Genomic DNA, 20,513 nt, shown 5'->3' on the forward strand with positions numbered 1-20,513 from the left:
CACGATCACTTCCCTACTCCTGCTGGCCACACTATTTCTGATACAGGCATGCAACTTTTGGGCTGCTCAGCTCTAATTAATTTGTGGCTGGCTATGATTGTCTGCTGGGGAGATGGCATGGGCAGAAGAAGATGAATGTTTCCTACTTTCTGCCTTGTACGCTTATGCAGTACTAGGCATAACTCAGGTGTGGTTATGTGGCATTGTACAATTTAATTTGAGCTAAGTTCTATCATGGACTGCTGCATGGCACAGGCTCTCCGGGGCTCTGGAAGCACCTGCTGGTTTAGGACAATGCCATGGGCCAGGATCTGGTGGTCACAGCCTTCTCCCGTCCAGCATTAGCAGCTTGAGGGGCTGTGTATGTGGGTGTGTGTGGGTGTGAAGCATTCAGCATTTTTTGTCTTCATCTTCTGCCAGGATCAGCCGTTCCTCCTCCCTCCCTACCCCAACGTAAAGCTACCATAGAAATTGGAGTTTCTATGGAGCTAGTCCACTGTCCAGCCCCAGCCCTGACCTGCCATTTGAACCACTCTGCATACATAACTTTTGTCTTCCTGCACTACAGTTCATTAGACTTTAAACTTACAAAAACATAAGTGTTTATCGAGAAGGGAACCATCTGGTAGGCTGTTAATGCTTCCAGCTGTGTAGAGCTCTTTACGAAGAAACATTATTGAGGGAAATTAAAGTATGGCTTTGTAAGGAATATTTTTTCCTACTCTGTGGTGTGTTAAGTAATCAGTATGTGAGCTTTGGAAAGTTTTTTGTGTTTGATCTAACTAATACCTGGTTTCATATTTGTCATCATGGAGAATTCCACAGTATTTCAGAAACCTGTGAAAGTGTTCTATGAAAACATCAGAGTTGCAAAATAGGAAAGGAAAATGAGTTGAAACTACTTGCAGGTCTTTTTGCTGGCTATGGCAGAAAAGAGGAAACTTAGAAATGAATTCCTAAAGGCGTTTGCACCTTTTTGTGTAGTCTAGTGGCCTGAGCCTAGGACTGAGAGCCAGCAACATGTGTTCTGGTTCTCTCTGTAAAATTTCTTCTGCAGCCTCTCTCTGACTTTGTTTCCAGGTCTTTAAAATAAGATGAATGGGTATTTTATAACCCCTTCATGAGAATACTGAAATTGTTTAGATTGTCTGTGCTACCATATTTATTCTTCATTTACTATTATTTCTTCATTGTATTTGTAGCTATGTTCATAATTGCGATACCACCTTTTGGGCATAGATGACACATTTGTAACTGAGGTTGTGAAATTAGAGAGGGACTATTACTATGGGGAGTAGCAATAACTGGAGAGTACAGGGGACAAGAGATGGGATCTCTCAGCTCTTGGACTTTAGGGTTTCCTGCAGTTTATACACTTATGTCTCCATAATGTCTTTCCTTCGAGCTGTCTTAAGACTTGCTCCTTGATATTAAGAGAATGAACTATAGTCGATGCTTATATTTCAGTCTTCTCTCATTTGCCTGCTGGGGTTCAGACATGAACATTTTTCTTCGATTCCACTTTTATTTTTTTGTTTGTTTTATTGCCTGCTCCATAAGTATCAGAAATTGGACATAGATGGAGAGACACTGAGTGGGATAATACTCAGCATGTACATTTTCATCTAAGAATTTTACACTTTCTTAAGTGTAAATATGTCTTGCTTGTATAGCCCAGATCAGAATTATTTCCAGATCTGGTGTGTGGAAGGATTTTTTTGTAAGGCCAGTTGGCAGGAACTTTGTGGTGGAGAGGACTGAAGAGGGGAAAATGTTGCCTTGTTCTGCAGCTTAGCCAACGGACCCTGCCGCTTTCGCAACTGATGGATGCTGCCTCAGTCATGTCTGTCCTCTGCCTGTGGCATGCAACAATTTAGCTGCTCCTGTTGTTTTGAACTGAAGTCTGTGGCCCTAGTGAGAGGCATTGGGTGAAGTCTGAGGACCCTAGAACTAGAGCAGGTGATTTGGTAGCTTCAAAGTCTATCAGTTAGAGGGTAACACTTTGGATGGTGTTTATTACTGTTCACAGGAGCAGTAATTCTCACCTGTGCCTGACTTCCTTGTTTGGCTGTGCAAAACACATTCCTCTTCATCATCAAATTGATGGATGAGTTTGAACTTTCCACTTGGTTTGTTGTGTAAATGCTTAACTTTTGTGAAGTGCTTTCTCTTAAGGCGAACTGAAGAGCAACAAAATGACTTCTCGTGTTTTCTAATCTCCTCCAAATGTTTTATCTCAGACCTGTCTCAGCTCTTAGCTTCCCTTCTTGTAGGCATAGCCAGCCTTCAAAATCCATTATTCTCCTCTGGCAGTGAACCTTAATACTGGGACTCCATAACACTTACTTGTTAATGGTTGATTAATGACTTGTAGATAATAAAGCTCCTATCTGAAGTTAGCAAACATCTGTGAGGGATTTATATGAATCCTCTCACCTCAGCAGCTGGCTCACCTCAATATTTATTGAAATTAATGAACAAGTGCAAAGTTTAAAAGGGCAGGAAATACTTAGAAGCACAAGTCAGTTTGTATTTTTATACCACTTTATATGTCAGGTGTCCTTGATTTATATACAGGGCACTTTCATAAAATGTGGTGGCACCCTCTTTGGCCAGACTTACTTTGGGGCATTTTAAAGTTTATTAATGGTATTTATTCAAAGAAACCATTGTGACATCTGGAGACGGCTATTTAGCATTCAGAGGATTAAGGTTTTTTAATGGTAGTGGTGTTGTAGCTGTGATGGCACAAGGATGTAAGTGAGGCAAGATGATCTAGCTGGAAAAAGCAGACACTTGTTTGTGCCCTTGTCCTCTTCTTCAGTCCTGAAAGAGAAGCAAATCTGAAAGTCTTGTGTGCTTAAAAGCTTGTCTTCTTTTTCTCCAGCCATATCATTTGGTTTAATGAAAGTTAAGCCTTCCTTACAAATCTTGCCTTGCCATGTCAGTCATATAAAAGGAGTTACAAGATATGTGGCCTACAGAAGAATTCTGGGATGGCGATATGGCACGGTGGTATGCAGATGTGCAACCACGCTGTAATCCCTGCCTCACTCGACTGTAACTGCAGGCAGCAGAGGAACATAGTAAATAGTACAGATATTATAGTGGAATTTGAGCCCTTACTTCCAAGAGATGAAAATATGCAGACTATTCATTGCCTCCTGGTTTTGCTTCTCTTCCTTTTTTCTATACAGTTCCTCTTTCCTCATAAAATAGTGATGAATAGGCATGTAAGGACTGTTTCACATCATCAGATGTCCTCTTTGGAAGCACTTTGAGCAAAGTTATTCTAGAAATACATTGGAAAAGTAAGCTTTTGATATTTTTCTTGGCTGATACTCAGATGCAGGAAAAATAAGTTTGATTATTAACTCCATTAATGTGTATGAAACCAGCAAAGGATTCGGGTTAGTTATATTTGGCCCTGGACCTGTTCCGCAGTTGTAATTTTCCTCTTACTTTTTCTTGGTGTCCTTGAATGAAAACTGCACAACTTAATGATATACTTCAGTGCAATACAAATCATGGGCTTGAAACAGAAATGTCTGAGGCCTGGATTTAAGCATCAGGTCTTGCAATCCTCACATCTCGGATACTTCACAGGGGCAGCCAAATTCCGTGTTGCAGTTGCTGGTAGCTTCCCGTTTCCCAATGCATGCCTCACCAGATCTTTGAAAGTGATATTTTTACATGCTGAAAATTATTAATATAATGTCACAATTTCTGAGTCTGCATGACCATATAGACACATATAGATATGTGTCTCTACACACTAAAAGTGTTAAAATACTGGTAATGAAACTACTCTTTATTACAGCGTGAAGCATGTTTATGATGTTATTCTGGTATAAGCTAGAAGCAGGAGTTGTTTTTAAAAAAATTAAGCATAATTTTGAAAAGGTTTTATGAACAAATATTTAAAGAACCTGAGAAGGAAGTACCTAAAAAGTCAGCCCACCTGGTTTTATTATTTGGATTTTATGGTCGAAGAAGTTAAAGGTAAAAACTGAGGATTTCACAAGTTTCCAAGGTGTTTTTTCCCCTTCTGTACGTGGAAACAGTATTGTGCCATTCACGGAGAGGCTGCTCTTCCTTCTCCCAATGCACAGTAAGTGATTCTGGCATGTTATCTTCCGGGGGTCCCGTGCCAAATGCTAAATATCCCAGATAACGAAGATCATATGTGTAATCTAGTAATACATTCCACTTGGCGCTAGTCAAATACAGAGTGTTCCCAAAGTCTTGGACATTGTGTTTTCAGGGTTTTAGTCAGAAGATATGTGGATGATCTAAGCTATGTGACTAGATGAAGAAAAAAATAGAGACTTTTAATAAATGTAAATTGCCAGAAGGCCTTAACTGTCTTTTTTTCACAGGGAAGATGAGTATTTGGTGTTTGAGGCAAATCCAATTGCGGGGAGGAAAGGAATAAAAGTTCATTGCAAATAATTAACTTGTTAAGTAGGTATTTTGGTTGTAATCATTTTGCTCGTTCTTCACTCGTTTCCATGGTAGCGATTAATTTCGCCTACCAAAATAATCTCTGCGAGGTGCATTTGGTTGGTGAGGCTCAGCACCTCGGTACGGTACGGGGGCATCGAGCAGGAGCACCTGCCGCCCCGTTGCTCCCCACAGCCATTTTATTTACTGGTTGTCGCAGGACAAGGCCTTTGCAGACAGGTACGCCCCGAGCAGCCGCTGTCCCCTTGGCCATCGTGGCAGAGGCGGGTGTTGCTCTGACGCAGCCCCCTGGGCACCATGACAGCACTTGTTGGGGTGCTGAGTGGGGACGGCACCCACCCAGCTGAGGCCACCCTGTCGCCAAGGCGCCTCTCCCCATCAGTCACCACAGCAAAACCTGTCAGGTGGAGGAGCAGAACCTTTGGCTGTGGCCACTGTGGCCTGGCCGATCGATAGTGCCATTGCTGGCAGCACGCGGGGCATGGCCTTAGGGCCACCCTGCTGCAGGGCACAGCCCTGGGATGGTAAGACAAATGGCGCTTGGCAGATAAACCTGAGGGGCTTTGCGAGACAAAGGCTGACATATTGCATGTGTGCACATTTCCATGTGTGCCTGTACGTGTCATACGTATGGTCAATGTGGGGTTTTGCCTCCAAAGCTGTTACACACCACCAGCAGTGATGGGAGAGAGGGGCTCAAAACCAGGATGGGAGGTAGCATGGCCAGATACTGTCCCAGACTCCTTCCATTTCAAATGCAGGTGTCACAGTTTGGGGGGGAGGGTGTCCCTTGAAGGCTGCAAAATGGAGGAGAGGGTAGGGGATAATGGGGTAACAAGTCACTTACTTTGAAACTGGCACCATGGGCAGAGGGGAAGATTCACAGTGTTTGAGGCAGAAGTGGCTGTCAGGCAAGCCAAGGCCCTGCCTGGGGCTTGCTCCCTGGTGTGGCCCTCACTCACTGCCCCATGGCTTGTCAGAGGCTGACTCCAGGGGCGGGGCACCGAGTAGCTAACACTAGGCATGCGCGTGCACAGCTGAAACAACATCTCTAAAGCCTCCCCCTGTGTCCTCGGCCACCCAAATGGCGTGGTCACAAGAGATGAGGGCTCTTAAACACCTTCATTCACCCTTAGGAAGTGGTATGCCTCAAGGAAGACCTTGCAAGGCAGTCTTTCTGAAGCCACAGGGCTGGTGGTTTTTTGGGAAGCACAAGGGCTGTCACTATTGTCAGAGTGGTTCCCCCGGGTGAAAATCAAAGTGGCAGCACCCCAGCGGCAGCCCTGTGTCATGCACTCCTCATCTTACAGCCCTTTGTCTGAGAGACTCCAATACACTCAAGAATACAGAAGAGCCATTTTATGAAAGAAAGGAAGAAAAAGGGCAAAATCCCACAAAACAGAGTTTCCCAATGTGGGCGATTAAGTACAAGTGCCACTCATTTTATCTTGACTTGTGATATTTCATAGCTTTTTCCATAAAGCTACAGCTCCAGGAGTCATGTGGTTCTAAAAATCACAGTTTCATTAGAAATCAAGTTTCTAGTCATCAAGATGGAGGGAAAATCCTGTTCCTAAAGACTCAGTCAACAAAGCAAATGAAAAGTTCTTTGCTTCTGGGTTTAATTTTTAGATATAATTCAGCCTCAAAATTTCTGATCAGGATTTTTTCTAAGATTTTCCATTTCATGAAAAGTTTTGATGTTTTAACATTTTATGCTTAATCTGAATGGGCAGAAATCTCTGTATGAGAACTTCCCCAGATTTCTCCCCTCAGTATGTCATGTTTCCCTATATAAGGCAAGGACACATGAATTTGTAGAAAAATAGTAATTTTTAAAAAAACCACTATTTTGGATCAAATTGCTCTTCCTTTTTAATGGAATTGCACATAATTAAAATAACTTGTGATGATCTTGTACAAGTCATGTTTTTTATAGTATTTCTAATTCATGCTTGATTTAAGCTAATTATGACACTGGAGTATTGTTTCCTTAAACCATGTGTTTGAACGCAAAAGTTATTTTTATGTAGTAATAGCTGGGGATAAAATTTTATTAACTGTTAACAAGGAACAAAGTGAACTTTCTGAGGCCTCAAATGGCCTTTTAACTCAGAGATATTCTGCCTTTTTTATTAAAAGAAAAGGACTAGAGGTAAAAAGAAGGAAGACTTGGAAGCAGGGTTTTGGAGGGATTGGAGTTTAAACGAGGGATTAATTTTACAATAAATGACTGATAGTTTAACACTAGTGCTTTAAGCCGATTCACCTTTGGATAGAGTTGTGACAGTTTTAAGACAGGACAGTGAGGGGCACTGCTCATCGGGATGAGCGCAGGGCTCTGCTTGTCCAGATGTCTCACTGTCCACATGTGTTTTTGGCTGCGGCCCATTTTGGGGGCTTTTTTGATTAGGCCTTGAGGTCTGACAAAATGCAGCTGTTGTCCAGCCATTGTGTATCCCTGATTTTAGACAATAAAATCTCTGCCAAATGACAGTCTGGCCAAGCAGTTTGGGCAGCGGCATACCTGAGGAAATCACAGACCGACTTGCTCAGACTGCTTTGTGATCGTTTATCTTGTGTAAACAAGCAGAAAGCCTCTAATGATGTGCAGGCTGATGTGCAGCCTCTGGTGCTCTCACCTCTGACAAGGGCCAGCATTAAATACGCATTGAACTCTCCTCCTGGCTGATAACGGCATCGCTTCTCCTGTTCCAGTTCTTTCCTCATGGTGCACAAAACTGCTGGTGAGGAGTTTTTAATCACACCACGGGAGTAACGGTCTGTCGTTAGATTTCTTCTGTGCCCATGTCTTATGTGTTTGAGTACCAGGGGCTAGATCCAATAAAGGATAATGAGCCTCAAGAGCAAGACATGGGAATAATTTAGGTACCTGAATCTAAGATCGTGACTTAAAAAACATCATCTCAGTGGCTGCCTGACCTCCCAAGTGCCGCTGTTCTTTAGGCACTCTCCTACTGACCAAAGAGCTCCCCAAACACCTGGAGCTGTGCTTTTGCACATTCCAGTACGGCATGACTGTTGGCAGCATGAACAGGTCTGTGTCAAAGAACTAAACACTGTTTCGTGTGAGGCTCCTGAGAAGCTCCATCCACTAGTCCACAGACCCTATTTAACCTGCCTGGGCAAGAGCAAGGCCCTCACAAAAGTGGTTGCAAATTTGCTGTCTTTCAAACCTCTGGCTGAGTCCACTTTTCTGGAGTGTTTTTTAATAATTTTTTAGGGCAGTGGTTTCCGAACATGCAATATCAGGGCTGAAGTGGGAAGGAATCTGGCTCATCGGATATTTTGGCAGAGAGAGACCATGGTCTATGTTGCAACCAAGGTTTGTGCCATCTAGCAAGCTTGGTGTAAGCTACCCTAGGCATTTCTAGCCTGCTCCTTAGGCAGGTCCCCACAGACCACCACTACTCTTTGTGAAATGGTGTACTTTCAACAGATCACCCAGGTTCAGCCTCCTCTCTGCCTCCTTAGACAATTCATCTTCTGCTTCCCAGAAGAGTGATGTAACTACTAAAGCGGAGGGTAGTTGGAGTGAGTGGAGACTTCCCTTCTTCCTCCTGCAGTTGAAGCTGGTCCACTGTGCAGAAGGACATGCAGTGCTCCTGGGACCAAAAATCTTATGTTCACAGGAGCAAGCTTGGCTCTGTAGATGAATGGTAAAAGCACTTACCTGGGAGGAGAAAGGCCTGCATCTGTTCCCAGGATCATTTTTGTATTATTTTTGTATATCACCCACTGACACATCTGTGTTCAGCCTGTCCTGTTCCCTACCTGAAAGTGGTTGTAAGTACTGAGATGAGTGTGCTGGTTTGGATCCTCGTGTGCTCTGTAGGGAGCCTGTGCACGGAACACAGACTGCATTCAGTGGGAGTAGGTATCTCAGTACATCTAGGTGCATCCTAGGTCTTCATGGCAGGATTATTCAGAAAATGCAGAAAAGAATGGTAAAGACCTTCACCTGAATGAATAAGCAGAGCTGAGGTGTTTTCATCCACCTTCCTTCCCTCTCTTCCCTCTGTGTTTTGTTCTGGTAGTAAAACCGTATCCAATATTTTTCAAGGCATCTCATTTTATCAGAGCTCCTCTGGAAACACATTCAGTTGCTGAGTCCCTCCAACTAAGCAACCTCACACTCATTCCCCTCAGTTTTGCTGTCCAAGAGCAGGACAGGTTTCCTGGTGGGTGGTGTGTCAAGTGTGACGTGCATTTCTACAAGGAGGTCACTAATCAGACACAGGCAAGCTCTGTCAAAGGCTCAAATAAACATGGAAAAAAAAGTCATCATGGGAAAGGCTCTTGCGTTTCCCCCTTCCCCAGGCTGCCGTTCTCTGCAGGTAACTGGCCTGTGCCCGCTTCTCCCTTATGTAAAGTAATTACCATCAGATGCAGGGATGTGGGGAATCCTCTAACAGCTTTTTTCCTCCAGCTTAGATCACTGGTGGAACAGAAACCTGTGGCTAACCTGCCTGAGTAGCCATGCAAAAAACTCATTGAATATGTAGGCAGTTAGTTACAGGAGAGCAAACCGGTGCATGTGGCTGCAACTAATTTGTCTGCTGGCTGTTCAAAAGGAATCTGGGTCATTACACTTGCAATAGCTGTCAGCGGCAGGCATATCAAGTAATCTCGTCACTGTAATAGGATAATTCCTGTGCTGTAGTACTAGTATCAAAATATGGTTTAAAGCCCTTGAGGCAAACCAAACCCAGATTTGTTCCTGTTACAGCTGGGACAGGTGCAGTGAAGTGACAATCCCGTCTTCCATGCAGCACCCATATCAGTCGTCCCTCGTAGGGAAGTGGTCCTTAAAAATTTAAGCCAGTACAAGGGCTGGGCAGATCCTCCCTTCACATCTGCAGTGGAGCTCTGTGGAGTTCACCCCCCCCCCAGTGTCCCACAGTTGCGGGGATACAGGCAAGGCCAGGCAGCAGCGGCTTCAATGAGAGCTGCAGCTTGCGGGAGGATAAAGTGTGGTGAAGGGGCTTATCTTTTAAAGGCAGTACTTGCAGCTATTTATAGGTCACTTTGTATGTGATTACTTTGTTTATAACCAGCAAGTTTTCTCCTGAAAAAGGGCCATCAGGGAACAGCAGCTGGTGGATTCCAGGTTTGCTCCACCTGGCCGCATATTTGAAGTCTTGCACTGTTTTGAATGCATTTGTTTTTCTTAAAACTCATTGCTGCCTAACTGAAGGCTTTACCCAGGTGGCATGAGCCAAGGAGGGGAAGGAAGAGCCTAGCTGAATTACTTCTTGAAGAATGGGAAAATCAGAGGCTAAAGGGGAATGACTGTTGAGCAATGAGACTTTGAGAGACCATGAGCAGCCCCCCTGGTATTACCTGATAATTGAGTGAGGTGACCGACAGGCAATAAACCTAGGCAGTCACCTAGAAAATGCTGTTTCCCTGTTAAAAGGACATGGTCACACGAGTGCCTTATTCTTGCCCATCTACAGCCTGTATATCATGTAGCTGCAGACAATAGGGTAGGCAGATACATGCACGCTCACTAACAGCCACACATGATGGTCCAAAAGGGATTTCTAAAGACGCCCACACCAATGTTCTCACCTCATGTGCACCTCAGCTTGAAATGACCTGTTTCTGCAGAGGTCTGCAGCATGTCCTGGCTATTTTTGGTAGCCCAGAATTCCTGGCTATTACATGACCTGCGCTGAACTCTTATAATACAGTTTGCAAGAAGATATTTGAAACTCACTTTTGAAGGAAAGGTTAGTTTCGTCCATGAGGTAACTCAAAATCAACGGACTTGAGCTAGGCTTTTAAATGTCCCAATTGTGATTAAGTGGGATTAAATGTCCCAGTTGCTGCTTCCCAAAAACATTAAGGTAGGACAGAAACCTTATCCCTTCAGGCTACTAAAATAATACTGGATCCTCCTAGGGGGACATGGGTGAAACTGAGAACCCAGTGCTCCCCTGTATGCCTCCTTGGAATGGGTAGGAAGGAGCCACGGTGGAAATGCCAAAGGTGCCCTGTGCCTCCAGACTTCTTATAGGCCACGACAAGCTCCAAAAAGCCCAGACAACCATGGTGCAGAACTGCAGTGCTGGGGTGTTAAGTTCTGGCCTTTTCTTTGCCCTCTGTTCATCCTTTTTTTTTCCGTTTTTTTTTCTTTTTTTTTTCCCCCCAAAGGTCACTTTTTCTCATCTGAACAATGAAATCTTTGTCTGGGTAGACAATGCCTGGAATGCCATTTCCCTGGTGCAACTGGAATGGGAGAGTAACTCAAGGTGGTGGTGCTGTCACTCAGTAAAAATGAGTAGGAACTGCAGTGGGGAACAGAAGATCGATTCTTCCAAAGGCCAAAAAAGCTTTTATTGACTTCTACATGTGAATATGTCCTCCCCCAAACTTCTCCCCTGCTCAGAGAGACTTGGACCAAAACCCCTTGGACTTGTTGATTGCTAGCAGAGCTGTATAGCAGGACTGGAGGACACCCACACTGCAAGAGCTTTTCAATAGGATTTAAATAACTTGCACTAAATTCTTTTCTGGTGGAAATAGGCAAAATATGACCGAAATGTGTGGTGCTAATTTATACCAACAGAGAATTTTGCCCTTGTGCTAAATTTTCAGAGTAAACACCTTGCAGCTGTTTGTTAAAATAAAACAAAAAACCTTGGAAGTAAACCAAACCACAAGTGTGTTTCCTGTCTCCAGCCACCACACTGTAGTACATATTTGCGCTGCAGAGAATATTGTCCTTTTGGCTATGTAGAAATTACTTAAGTGCAGCTTGTTTTCAGTTAAGCTGCCAAGCTTCCATCCTGAAATGTGTGAGGATTTTTTTAATGATGCATTTTACCCTACAGCTATGTGATATTTTACTGCAAGTCTTAATCGTTTACTGATTTTTGGAAGACTACAGAAAAATAATAGAGTTACGTGCCTCAACACCTTGAACATTTAGTGTAAACCACGTTATTCACCATAATAATTTTTATTACTTTTAATAAGATTTTGACATTGTACAAAGGTGATTTCAGATACTTACAAAACAACTTTTAGAATCTTGGAATAATTTGGAATATTTTCTCAATATATTTTCAATTAAAATGTGTACACTGAGTTTTAGAAGCAGAGGAGTGGTACCTGATTTCCTAAATATAAGTGGTAGCCCTGATTTCTGCCCTAAAATGTAAATTTATCTGAGCAAAACTTGCTCCCAGTCTCTATTAGTATTCATCTTCCTTCTGTTGTCCAGGCTTGTGCTTGTGTCCTGCCTGTGCTGGAGAGGGGGCTGCAGTGCATTTTGAGCCAAAGGCTCTGTGACCCTACTGGGACTCACTGCTTTGTCTTGGGTGCAGTGTTTTCTGCTGCAGCTTGCTGAGGTCCAGCCGCTTGCACGGGTAGAGTGAGGCTAGCCCTGTGCTAGAGGCTGTGAACTGGGGCTGACGCGTGCCTGTGGCAGAGGGCTTTCTGTGAGATCCACAGGCACAGTCCATGAGGGAAAACGCAGGGGCAAGAGGTGACTGCCTCGGGTTTGTTCAAATACATTATTCGTAAAAAAGAAGTTGCAACCAGTAAAGCACACTTATCAAGTAGGAGCAGGCATTTTAATACTTAGAAAATAACTAATGCTCTTTGAAAAACTGAGCACATCTCACTTGTTTCATTGTACAAAAGCTACTGTACGCAATGGTGATGGCCTAGGAAACTTTAAAGGAGTGCTGCAGAAAATAGACTTGCTATTTCTGGAATGCTGCGCTGTTTTCACAAAGTGCTGCTTCAACTGTATAAGATTTACCATAGATAACAGCAAGCAAACATGCCCAGCATCCTCAGAAAGAAGCTCCCTTAGCAGGGATCAAGTTGACAGCAGATTTTCAGAAATGGGTTGGCAGCCGATGTGATTAAGAGATTTTTATGCTTGTCTCTCCAAGTCCTTTTTATAAATAGTCAGTGTAAGATTACAACAGCATACTAACTTTGTGTTGGCCCATATCTTACCTACCACCTTCCTGGAAAACACTCCTACCCTCCAGGCCGATACTTTTTGTCTTTACTTTCTCCCTCCAGGTATAATTATTATTTATTAGAATAAAGTGCTGCATAAATTTAGATGAAAAGCATATTCCGAATCACAAGGAGTCAAAGTGGGAAGAAGCACCAAAGATCCTGAGCATGTGGGTGACTCCCCAAGGGCACTGGTCATGGCTGGAAGGCAGTGACAGTAGTGAGTGGCTACCGCCTTTAAAAATGCAGAGGATTATTTTTATATGATCTGCCTGTCTAATAGGGCTCTGAGCTGCAGATTGCTCCGTGTGGGTGAGCCTTGTCTGCATGGAGCTTCGTTCATGGCGAGAGGAGCTGCGAGTGCTCGGCCCTAAAGCCAGCAGGTCTTTGTGTGGCTGTGCCAAACAGGTAGTGGGGACGGGGCAGCCTGGGCCGAGCAGCTCTTTTCAAACCATGCACTTTAATGAGGTGTCAGTATGATAGAGGCTAAACTCATCAGGAGCATAAGCAGGACCATCTCCATTGTCTTGTGTTCAGTTCCAAGCACAGGCATTTGGTTTCAGTGTACAAAAAAAGTTCTTCTTTCACTTCATTTTTCACTCTTTTCTCACACAGAACGTGATGATCCATTATCATGATATTGTCAGGTTGGCCAGGATACTGTACAAGTCATGTGTTGAAGTCCTGAAATGTTAATATTGCACTTGAGTGCACTATAAGCAACCCTGTGATGCAGATCAGCACTCACCTGTGTTACAGGTTTGGGGTTTTTTTCCCACCTTATCTCAGGGGAGACAGGGCCTGCACACCAAATTGGAGCACTTTTCTTTTGGTTGGTTAAAGAATTGTTCTCAATACCTTATTAAGTTAATTATCTTGAATGCAAAATACCCTCTAGCCACACAATATGGGTAATATATCTTATGTGCTAAAGGTTTTCCAGCAGTAAACCGTCTTGGCTTCCAAGCTCCAGTTACCGGGGCCTGCCTCATTAACAAAAATAGGAGGCAAGCCTCTATTAAGCTGCTATTGAAGTTCTTTCTCACAGGAAGTTTTAGGAGCTTAAGGGTCTGAGTAGGAGGCACAGGAAAAAAGTGCAAATACTGTTACCTGATTTCCAGTATAAGCTCTATTAAGAAAATGAAGGAACTTGACTTCTAGATCAGGCTTGCTTTTTGGGGGCATCTCTGCTGGTCACAAATCACATGTTATCCCTGACTGATATATCCATTTTGGCAAAAATCTGTAATGTGGGCTGGGCTGTAGACGTTTCTTACTGTGCAGATAGCTGCTGTTTTCACTAGCCTTGAAAGGGTGTGAATAGCTCCTGCTTCTCTCAGTGGGTTGCTCTAGCCCGATGCTGTGACTCAGTGATGATAAAGTAAATGCTTTACTGAGAGACACTGAAGTTGAAAATTACTTGGTTTTATTTTTCCTAAAAGATAAATTGCTGGTTCCTTAAAGCCATCCAAAACTGGCCTTTGAGATATACAAAATAAGTCTGTCGTCTCTGAACACCATGAGGAGGGTTGGCAGGTGCTCTGCTTGGTGGCCTCTCTAGCCTGTAGCCAAAACAAGGTTAGGTTTATGACGTAAGCTGCAAGCTCTATGTGTGTAGGCGCAAAACTGCCAAGAGCTTCTGGTCCTTAGCTGGGCTTCAGCACTGGCACAAGCACGCAGTATTTTTCCTTATGGTACCTATATGTGAAATGAGTATAGGCTAAGTTGTTCGCCGTGAGAGGAATTTGGAAAGGTATAATGTATGTGTAAGTATTGGACAGACCATGTGCAGCCTCTCACGTGGCTGGGCTGACTCAGATTTCAGCCTTTTGAATAGCTGCCATTTTACTCCTCTGCTAATGAAAAGATGCATTTCTCACCTACCTCTTGTGAAGAACTTCAGAGGTTAAAGAGCAAAGTGATATTTTATTTCAATAGGTATCAGTCGCGCAGAGAACATTGGTGGTACATCATTAGAGGAAATCAACTTCTGCAGCTGCAGAGATATCATCAGTGGAGAGAAGTTCTGGCAGAGAACGATAACCAAAATAACAGAGTGAGATTTAGGATGGAGCATGAGCAGTCTGTGAGAGGGATGTCACATAGCTGAGATACCTGCAATAGCTCATTCCAGCTTAAGTACTTTGGAACAGATTGGTCCCCTAAGGCATCTTATAGCTTAATCTAAATCATAGATAGGCTGAAGTCATCATCGACTGAAATCAAGGGAAAACTTCCCATTGGCATAAATGACATTTGGATTATGGATTTAGTAACCACTTAACATGGGCTGTTAAACTCTCCTTTGGAAAGTATAATTTCTTTCATCGTTTTCACTACAAATAGAGAATAAAGCTGACATTCATTACACCGAGAATAAACATTTTGGGGGTCATGCCATTCAGGTATCGGTTTTACTGAGAAACCCCAAGGAAGCTCTGCAGGGGGAAGAAGAAGTATTTTTTGTGCTTTTGTGGTTTCTGGTAAATACAGGATTGACGAAGTGAGCAGTCATGTGTTTGCTTTCACATTGAATGCAACGGGGATGTATTTTTCAGTGTTTGGCTGACTACTTTGGATTTCAACTTCATATATTACACCTAAAAAATTGAAGAGTTCTTTTAAATCATTGTGTCTTTTAAATAGGCCCAAAATGCCTATTTTGATTTATTTGAAAAAATAATAGGTGTAAAAATTTAGGCTCTGGAAATGCCAGGAGAAAAATCTTCAATTATCTTTCTAATAATTTCAGCCAGTACAGTGATTTTAGTCTTTTCCTGAATAACTCAAGAATATCTCTGTAGATATCCTCAAATTGCAGAATTTACTCCTTGCTTAAAATCACACACGGAAATTTCAGACCCCCAAAATAGTACATTTAGGAAGAAATGTCCACTTGAGACTAGAGAGTTACAGTGGCAATGCCATCCAAACATCAGTATCAGCCTTTCTTCTACACCAAGTGGAACATGGCTGATGGCTGACTCTGCGGGATATCCCCATCTTTTGGAAATCACTTCACAGTTCCTTCTTAACAAACTCGGATGATGGCTTTTTTTTTCTGCCAAATTGGAAAGATGTTACTTTGTGGGATTTTTACATGTGTTAATCATAGAATGACTTTTAGGGGAACACAGAGAAGGCCCTATATATCACTTACTTTTACTTTTTAACTTATATCAGAAATCACATTGACTTAAGTACTGATTTTTGCATAATTCTATTAAAAGGAATTTTCAAAGAGTCAGTATTCGAGTGCTTAGCACTTTTTCAAAATTAGACCCACTTAATGGCCAGAAAAATCAGTGAGCCATTGAAAACTGAACTCCAAAAATACCTCTCTCATATAAATCCCTACACCTGAGGGTACAGCTGATCTGCATTTTCTTCAGTGTAACAAAACTTGGGTTTCATTCATGTCTTGTAACAATGGAACATTAATTGAGAGGATCAAAAGCGTGCTTTCCAAAAGACATTTTTTGTCACTACTGGTGAATTTCCTCCATGTTCCTTCGTCCTGGGGCTTTAGAAGGTTCTGGTTGAATTAATGGCTTTGATTTTTTCCACTTTGTTTCAAAGGAAGAAAAGATTTTCACTTTTTTTTGATAAGGCCTATCAGGTAAACTCTATTAAAGTACGCGAGAGTGCTTGTTAGAGTTCAGATGACATTGAAGCTTGAAAGGCATTGGGTCAAAAGGCAGATTTCGTTAAAATAACTGATTTATGTTATTGCATTTTCCTGTTCTAAAACCAAGTTCAGTTTGCTTGACCCCTGCTGGCATTAGTAAACCTACTGCACCTTCCTTTGCTTACCTGCATGACAAAGATTTTGCTTAGTTTAACTTGAGAGGTTCCCAGGCTTACAAATCAGGATGTAGAAAATGTACAAATGGGAATATCAAATAGAGTTGTCTATATGGAGCCATATGAGCCTGAACCTACAGGAAAGTCAGTAGGGGCAGGCACTTCAATATGATTTTATGAATGTTTCTGCTGATTTGGTTACAGCAGTGTAACATGAAAGGGTTTTTTCTAACTATTGTTGTTACTGGGTTCAGTATTTTTTGCTACTGGGTGAGTATTTCCCTGACTTAACCTTTGAGGTAAAGGCCATGCATGGCTTTCACACAGGTGGACTGGTCATCATTACTGATTTCTGCTTAAGTTTCTGTGCCAAGTGCTGCTAGGAGGTTTATGAAATTTAGTCCCGGTAACCTATCAGGCACTGATGAACTGGTGAATTCCCAGTCCCACGGAAGTGGCAGGGTAGGAGAGATGCTTGCTGTTCCCCTGACTCCTGTTGCTGGCCACACAGCATGTGTCACTGTTGTATTGGACCAAAACTCCTCCCTCTGCTTTAACCTCCACAGTCCTGGACACCCCCTCTGCTGAGGAATGATCAAATAGCTTCAGGTTTGTATTATTCATTCTGAAAGTCATTCCTCTTCTTTCTTTCTTCCCTGAAGAGGCAGGTAATGAAAGACAAGATTAAGAGACAGTTTAAGACAAATTAAGTTGGGGAATTCTTTCAAAAACTCAGGCTCCCAGCCAGAAAGGGGAAACCAAGGCCAAACAGGCTCTCTCCAGCAGGTAGAGATCCTCACCAGCTCCTTACAGATCAGTGAAAGTGTGTCCTGCTAATGTAGGCCAATCTCAGAGCTTATCCTTTCTCTCCCAGCTGTCAGGATTTCCTAAATAATTTCCTGAGTAATCCAGACATAGGCATCAAGGAGAGGAGGGTCGGGAATCATCCAGGCTCTAAGAGAGGTACAAGAATGTTTATGACCTTTTTTGAAGGTTTTCTCTGCTCACTCTTGTTTTCTTTCGTATCTCTCCTATTTGTTTTGTGACTTCACTGGGTAAGGTCCATTTCTTCTCCCAGCAAAGTCGTTAGGTGTTTGTCATCCATTCCAGCAGGACCAGCAATAAACTATAATCACAAAGCTGCTCACTTCAGCCTTTCCTTGCCAAAGCTGATCCTGCCAAGTTTTAGCTTAATTTTTCTTTTTTTTAACAAGAAAAAAAAAATGCATTTGAATAAAAATTGAACTGATTCATTCAACCAAAGGGAAAGGGTTCATTTGGAGGCACCTCTAGGGAAAGCAAATAATTGAAAAGTTGCATTTAAAAATCATGAGTAAAGATGCTGATGGGTCCTGGTTTTAATCCAGAAATTCATTATTTAAGGTACCCCAGGGTGTAGGCAATGCAGGTTCAGTTCTTTCACCTGCCTGGGAGAATTTGAAGCCATGTCTCTGGCTTTCCAAGGGAGAGCCTGACCTGACCTGCAACCAGCTTCTAGAGAGCCCTAGAGGAGGAGTGTCCTCCCCTCAGACCCTCACATTCATTCAGTTTGGCAACGTATAAATAGACATTTGTTAGGGCAAGGCTCAGAAACTAGGGATATCCTGTCTGGGTGAGTGAGCTGACCATCGTGCTAGAGAAACTCTCATTTCTGCTTCAGTAACTATTCAACTACTTTATGTCATGCAGAACAGTTAGATCAGGAGGGGTTGAGGGAATCACATCTCCACCATCAGTAACCTTGGACTGCAACCTACTCGATACCTCCTTAGAAAAGATCAGTGTCTTCCTGGAGGGAGCATGATCTGCCCACCATAGACCTGGGTTTGGATTATCCAGCAGCCTCTACACACCACAGCCACAGACCAGCATAGCCGTGCTCCAGTCACATAGCTAAACCCTGCAACAGGAGCTTACTTCAATGTGGGTCGTGTGCTGGGAGAGAGGCTGAGCTGCCTCTTCTCATGTTGCATCTAGTACATGGTCTGTCTCTAGCAAGGCTCAGTTGCACCTTATGTTTGTCCTTGGTTCTGAATAATTTCCGTAAATTGCTCTTGACCCCAAGTATGAGTCTCCTCCTGACCAAGTTGGGTGTGCAGTTATCCCTTTGTCATGCATATGTCTCCACTCTCTTTATGGAGACGCTACAGGAAGTGCGGTATTTTCTCTAATACTTCAAAACAAAGGGCGACAAATACAAATAGACAAAATGGAGAGGGCTGTATTCAAATTTTGCTAAATGCTATCCATGTGCTTAGGCTGTAAAAGATTCAGTGAGGACAGTCCCTAACAGATTTTGTCTCGGAATCAGACTGCTGGATTATCTTCATTGTCCCTCTCACCTTTCACTGAAATGTGGTCAAATAAACTGCTTTTTGGCAGCAGGTGTGGGAAGTTGCTGCCTGGTTCTCACTCACAGGCAATCAGCTGATTCGCTTTCCTTTATTTCCTTTGTTTCCTTTTGCAGGGAAGGCTGCTTCTCCCCCATCAGCCCAGAGGCATGTCCCCTTGTGCAGTCTTTCATGTGCCACAACCGAACGTTCATCCTGGATGGCCACGTGCAGCTGAAGACGGGTCTGCAAACCCAGGAGCGACACCTTTTCCTCTTCACAGACCTCCTGGTTGTTGCCAAGTCCAAGTGAGTATGGCACCACAGGCACTGCTCCTACAGAGCAGCCCTTTTTCTCAGCAGAACATAACGTGGATTTCCATAATGCTTTTTTAGTAGCAAATCTTCCCTAAATTGTAAGGAAGCTTTTTATTTGGTCAATGGAAGTTAGGTGCCTGACCTCTTCAGGCACCTTTGAAAACACCATAGCCATAGAGGAATTCCAGGATGCAACATTTTAAAGAAGTATCAGATGTTCTTGAATATATTGCTTGCGTTGTATCATCTTCCCTGCTTTGGGAGTGCAGTGTCATAGAAAAGACTCATCAGTGCTCGGCTGTGTCCATTGCACTGCCTTCAACTGACTGTTGTGTTTTAGACAGGTCATCAGTCCTATGGGCTGTGTGTAACACTGGTGGCTGTGTTGCAGAAGGGCTACAGGGCTTAACGCTTACCGGGAAGCTGCTTTGATACACACTGATGATGAGCAGCTGTATAAAAATAGAGATTGCAGGCGGCATCTCAGTGTCCGTCTGTAGGTTGTGCTGTGCCAGGAGGGGTGTGGGGAAGGGGAAGGGTAAGGAGAAAGGAAGCGATGCTGAGCAGTCTGGGTGGTGTTCATGTGTAATCAGGCTTGCTGCTGAGCTCTGATTATTCACTGTACCATTCACAATTAAATCAGATTCACAAGCTGTGTCTAGCATGCCAGCTTCGTGCAGCATTTGTGGTTTAAGGCAATTTTAGAGGGTGCTTTCACTTGTTGTTATGGGTTATGGGGAAATAATAAAAAAAAATCGTGATGCAGCTTCATTCTCTGTTAGGCACTGTGTTTATGGTTTCACAGGGTGGGTAATCTCGATGTGAATCCTGGGCTTTTGCAAGGTGTCTTTTCGCTTAAGCAATTGTTTCAGAGGCTGCTGGGAAAAGCCAGAATAAATCTGTGTTTTCTGTAGAAATCTGAGCTGTGTCCATTTGAATCACACATAGTGAATGTAACCCCCCCCCCGATGAACTCCATTACTTGATGTAGTGTGACAACACAGAGGATATTTTACCCAAAACATATTCCACTACGGGTGGGTGGTGAACATCAGGATATTTAGGGGAAATCTTGCTATTCTACCAGCAGTAACAGTAATAGTATTGTTACTGTATTTATGTATGTTTGTGTCACCTAATTTAAGCTTTCCAATGTTAAATATTTGCAAATTGCCTAGGCTTCTAGGCTACTTTTGTAGTCACTGAGGGAAAACCAGCACCTTCCTGCAGCAAACTCGCCTGACCCTGAAAGAGTGCTGACAGTGGGTGAGGGGAGTCATGCTCTTGGGGGTCTCTCACTCCGTCCACAAGCTATTCGGTGGGCATAGCCTCACTAGCTTAGGTCTGAGCTCCTAAATTGTGGAATACTGAAGTCAGGTGAGATGAATCCCTCCCTCCCTGGTCAGCTTACTGAGCAGAAGCAATGTAACAACCCCAGGCTGAGCTGCACATTACTGTAGGTTTGGCTGGGTCCCAGTGGGACTATTTGCATAGTAAAGCACTACTCTGTGTAACCATGCCAAAATCTGGTCCCCAGGGAGTAGTAACAACTCGTACAGCATTTGATTTAGTGTGGTGAAGAGTCTGCAATGTT

General features: G+C 43.2%; 1 protein-coding gene across 1 annotated transcript in view; it reads left to right on the forward strand.

Annotated features, from left to right (window-relative positions):
- The window catches only part of ARHGAP20 (Rho GTPase activating protein 20), a 51,663-nt gene that overhangs the window by 1,260 nt on the left and 29,890 nt on the right, over nt 1–20,513 (forward strand). Inside the window, exon 2 of the mRNA XM_009279372.1 lies at nt 18,740–18,910. Coding sequence (XP_009277647.1) covers nt 18,740–18,910 — 171 coding nt within the window. The remainder of the gene's footprint in view (nt 1–18,739; nt 18,911–20,513) is intronic.

Source organism: Aptenodytes forsteri, unplaced genomic scaffold (assembly GCF_000699145.1).
Source record: "Aptenodytes forsteri isolate BGI_AS27 unplaced genomic scaffold, ASM69914v1 Scaffold307, whole genome shotgun sequence".
NCBI lineage: Eukaryota > Metazoa > Chordata > Aves > Sphenisciformes > Spheniscidae > Aptenodytes > Aptenodytes forsteri.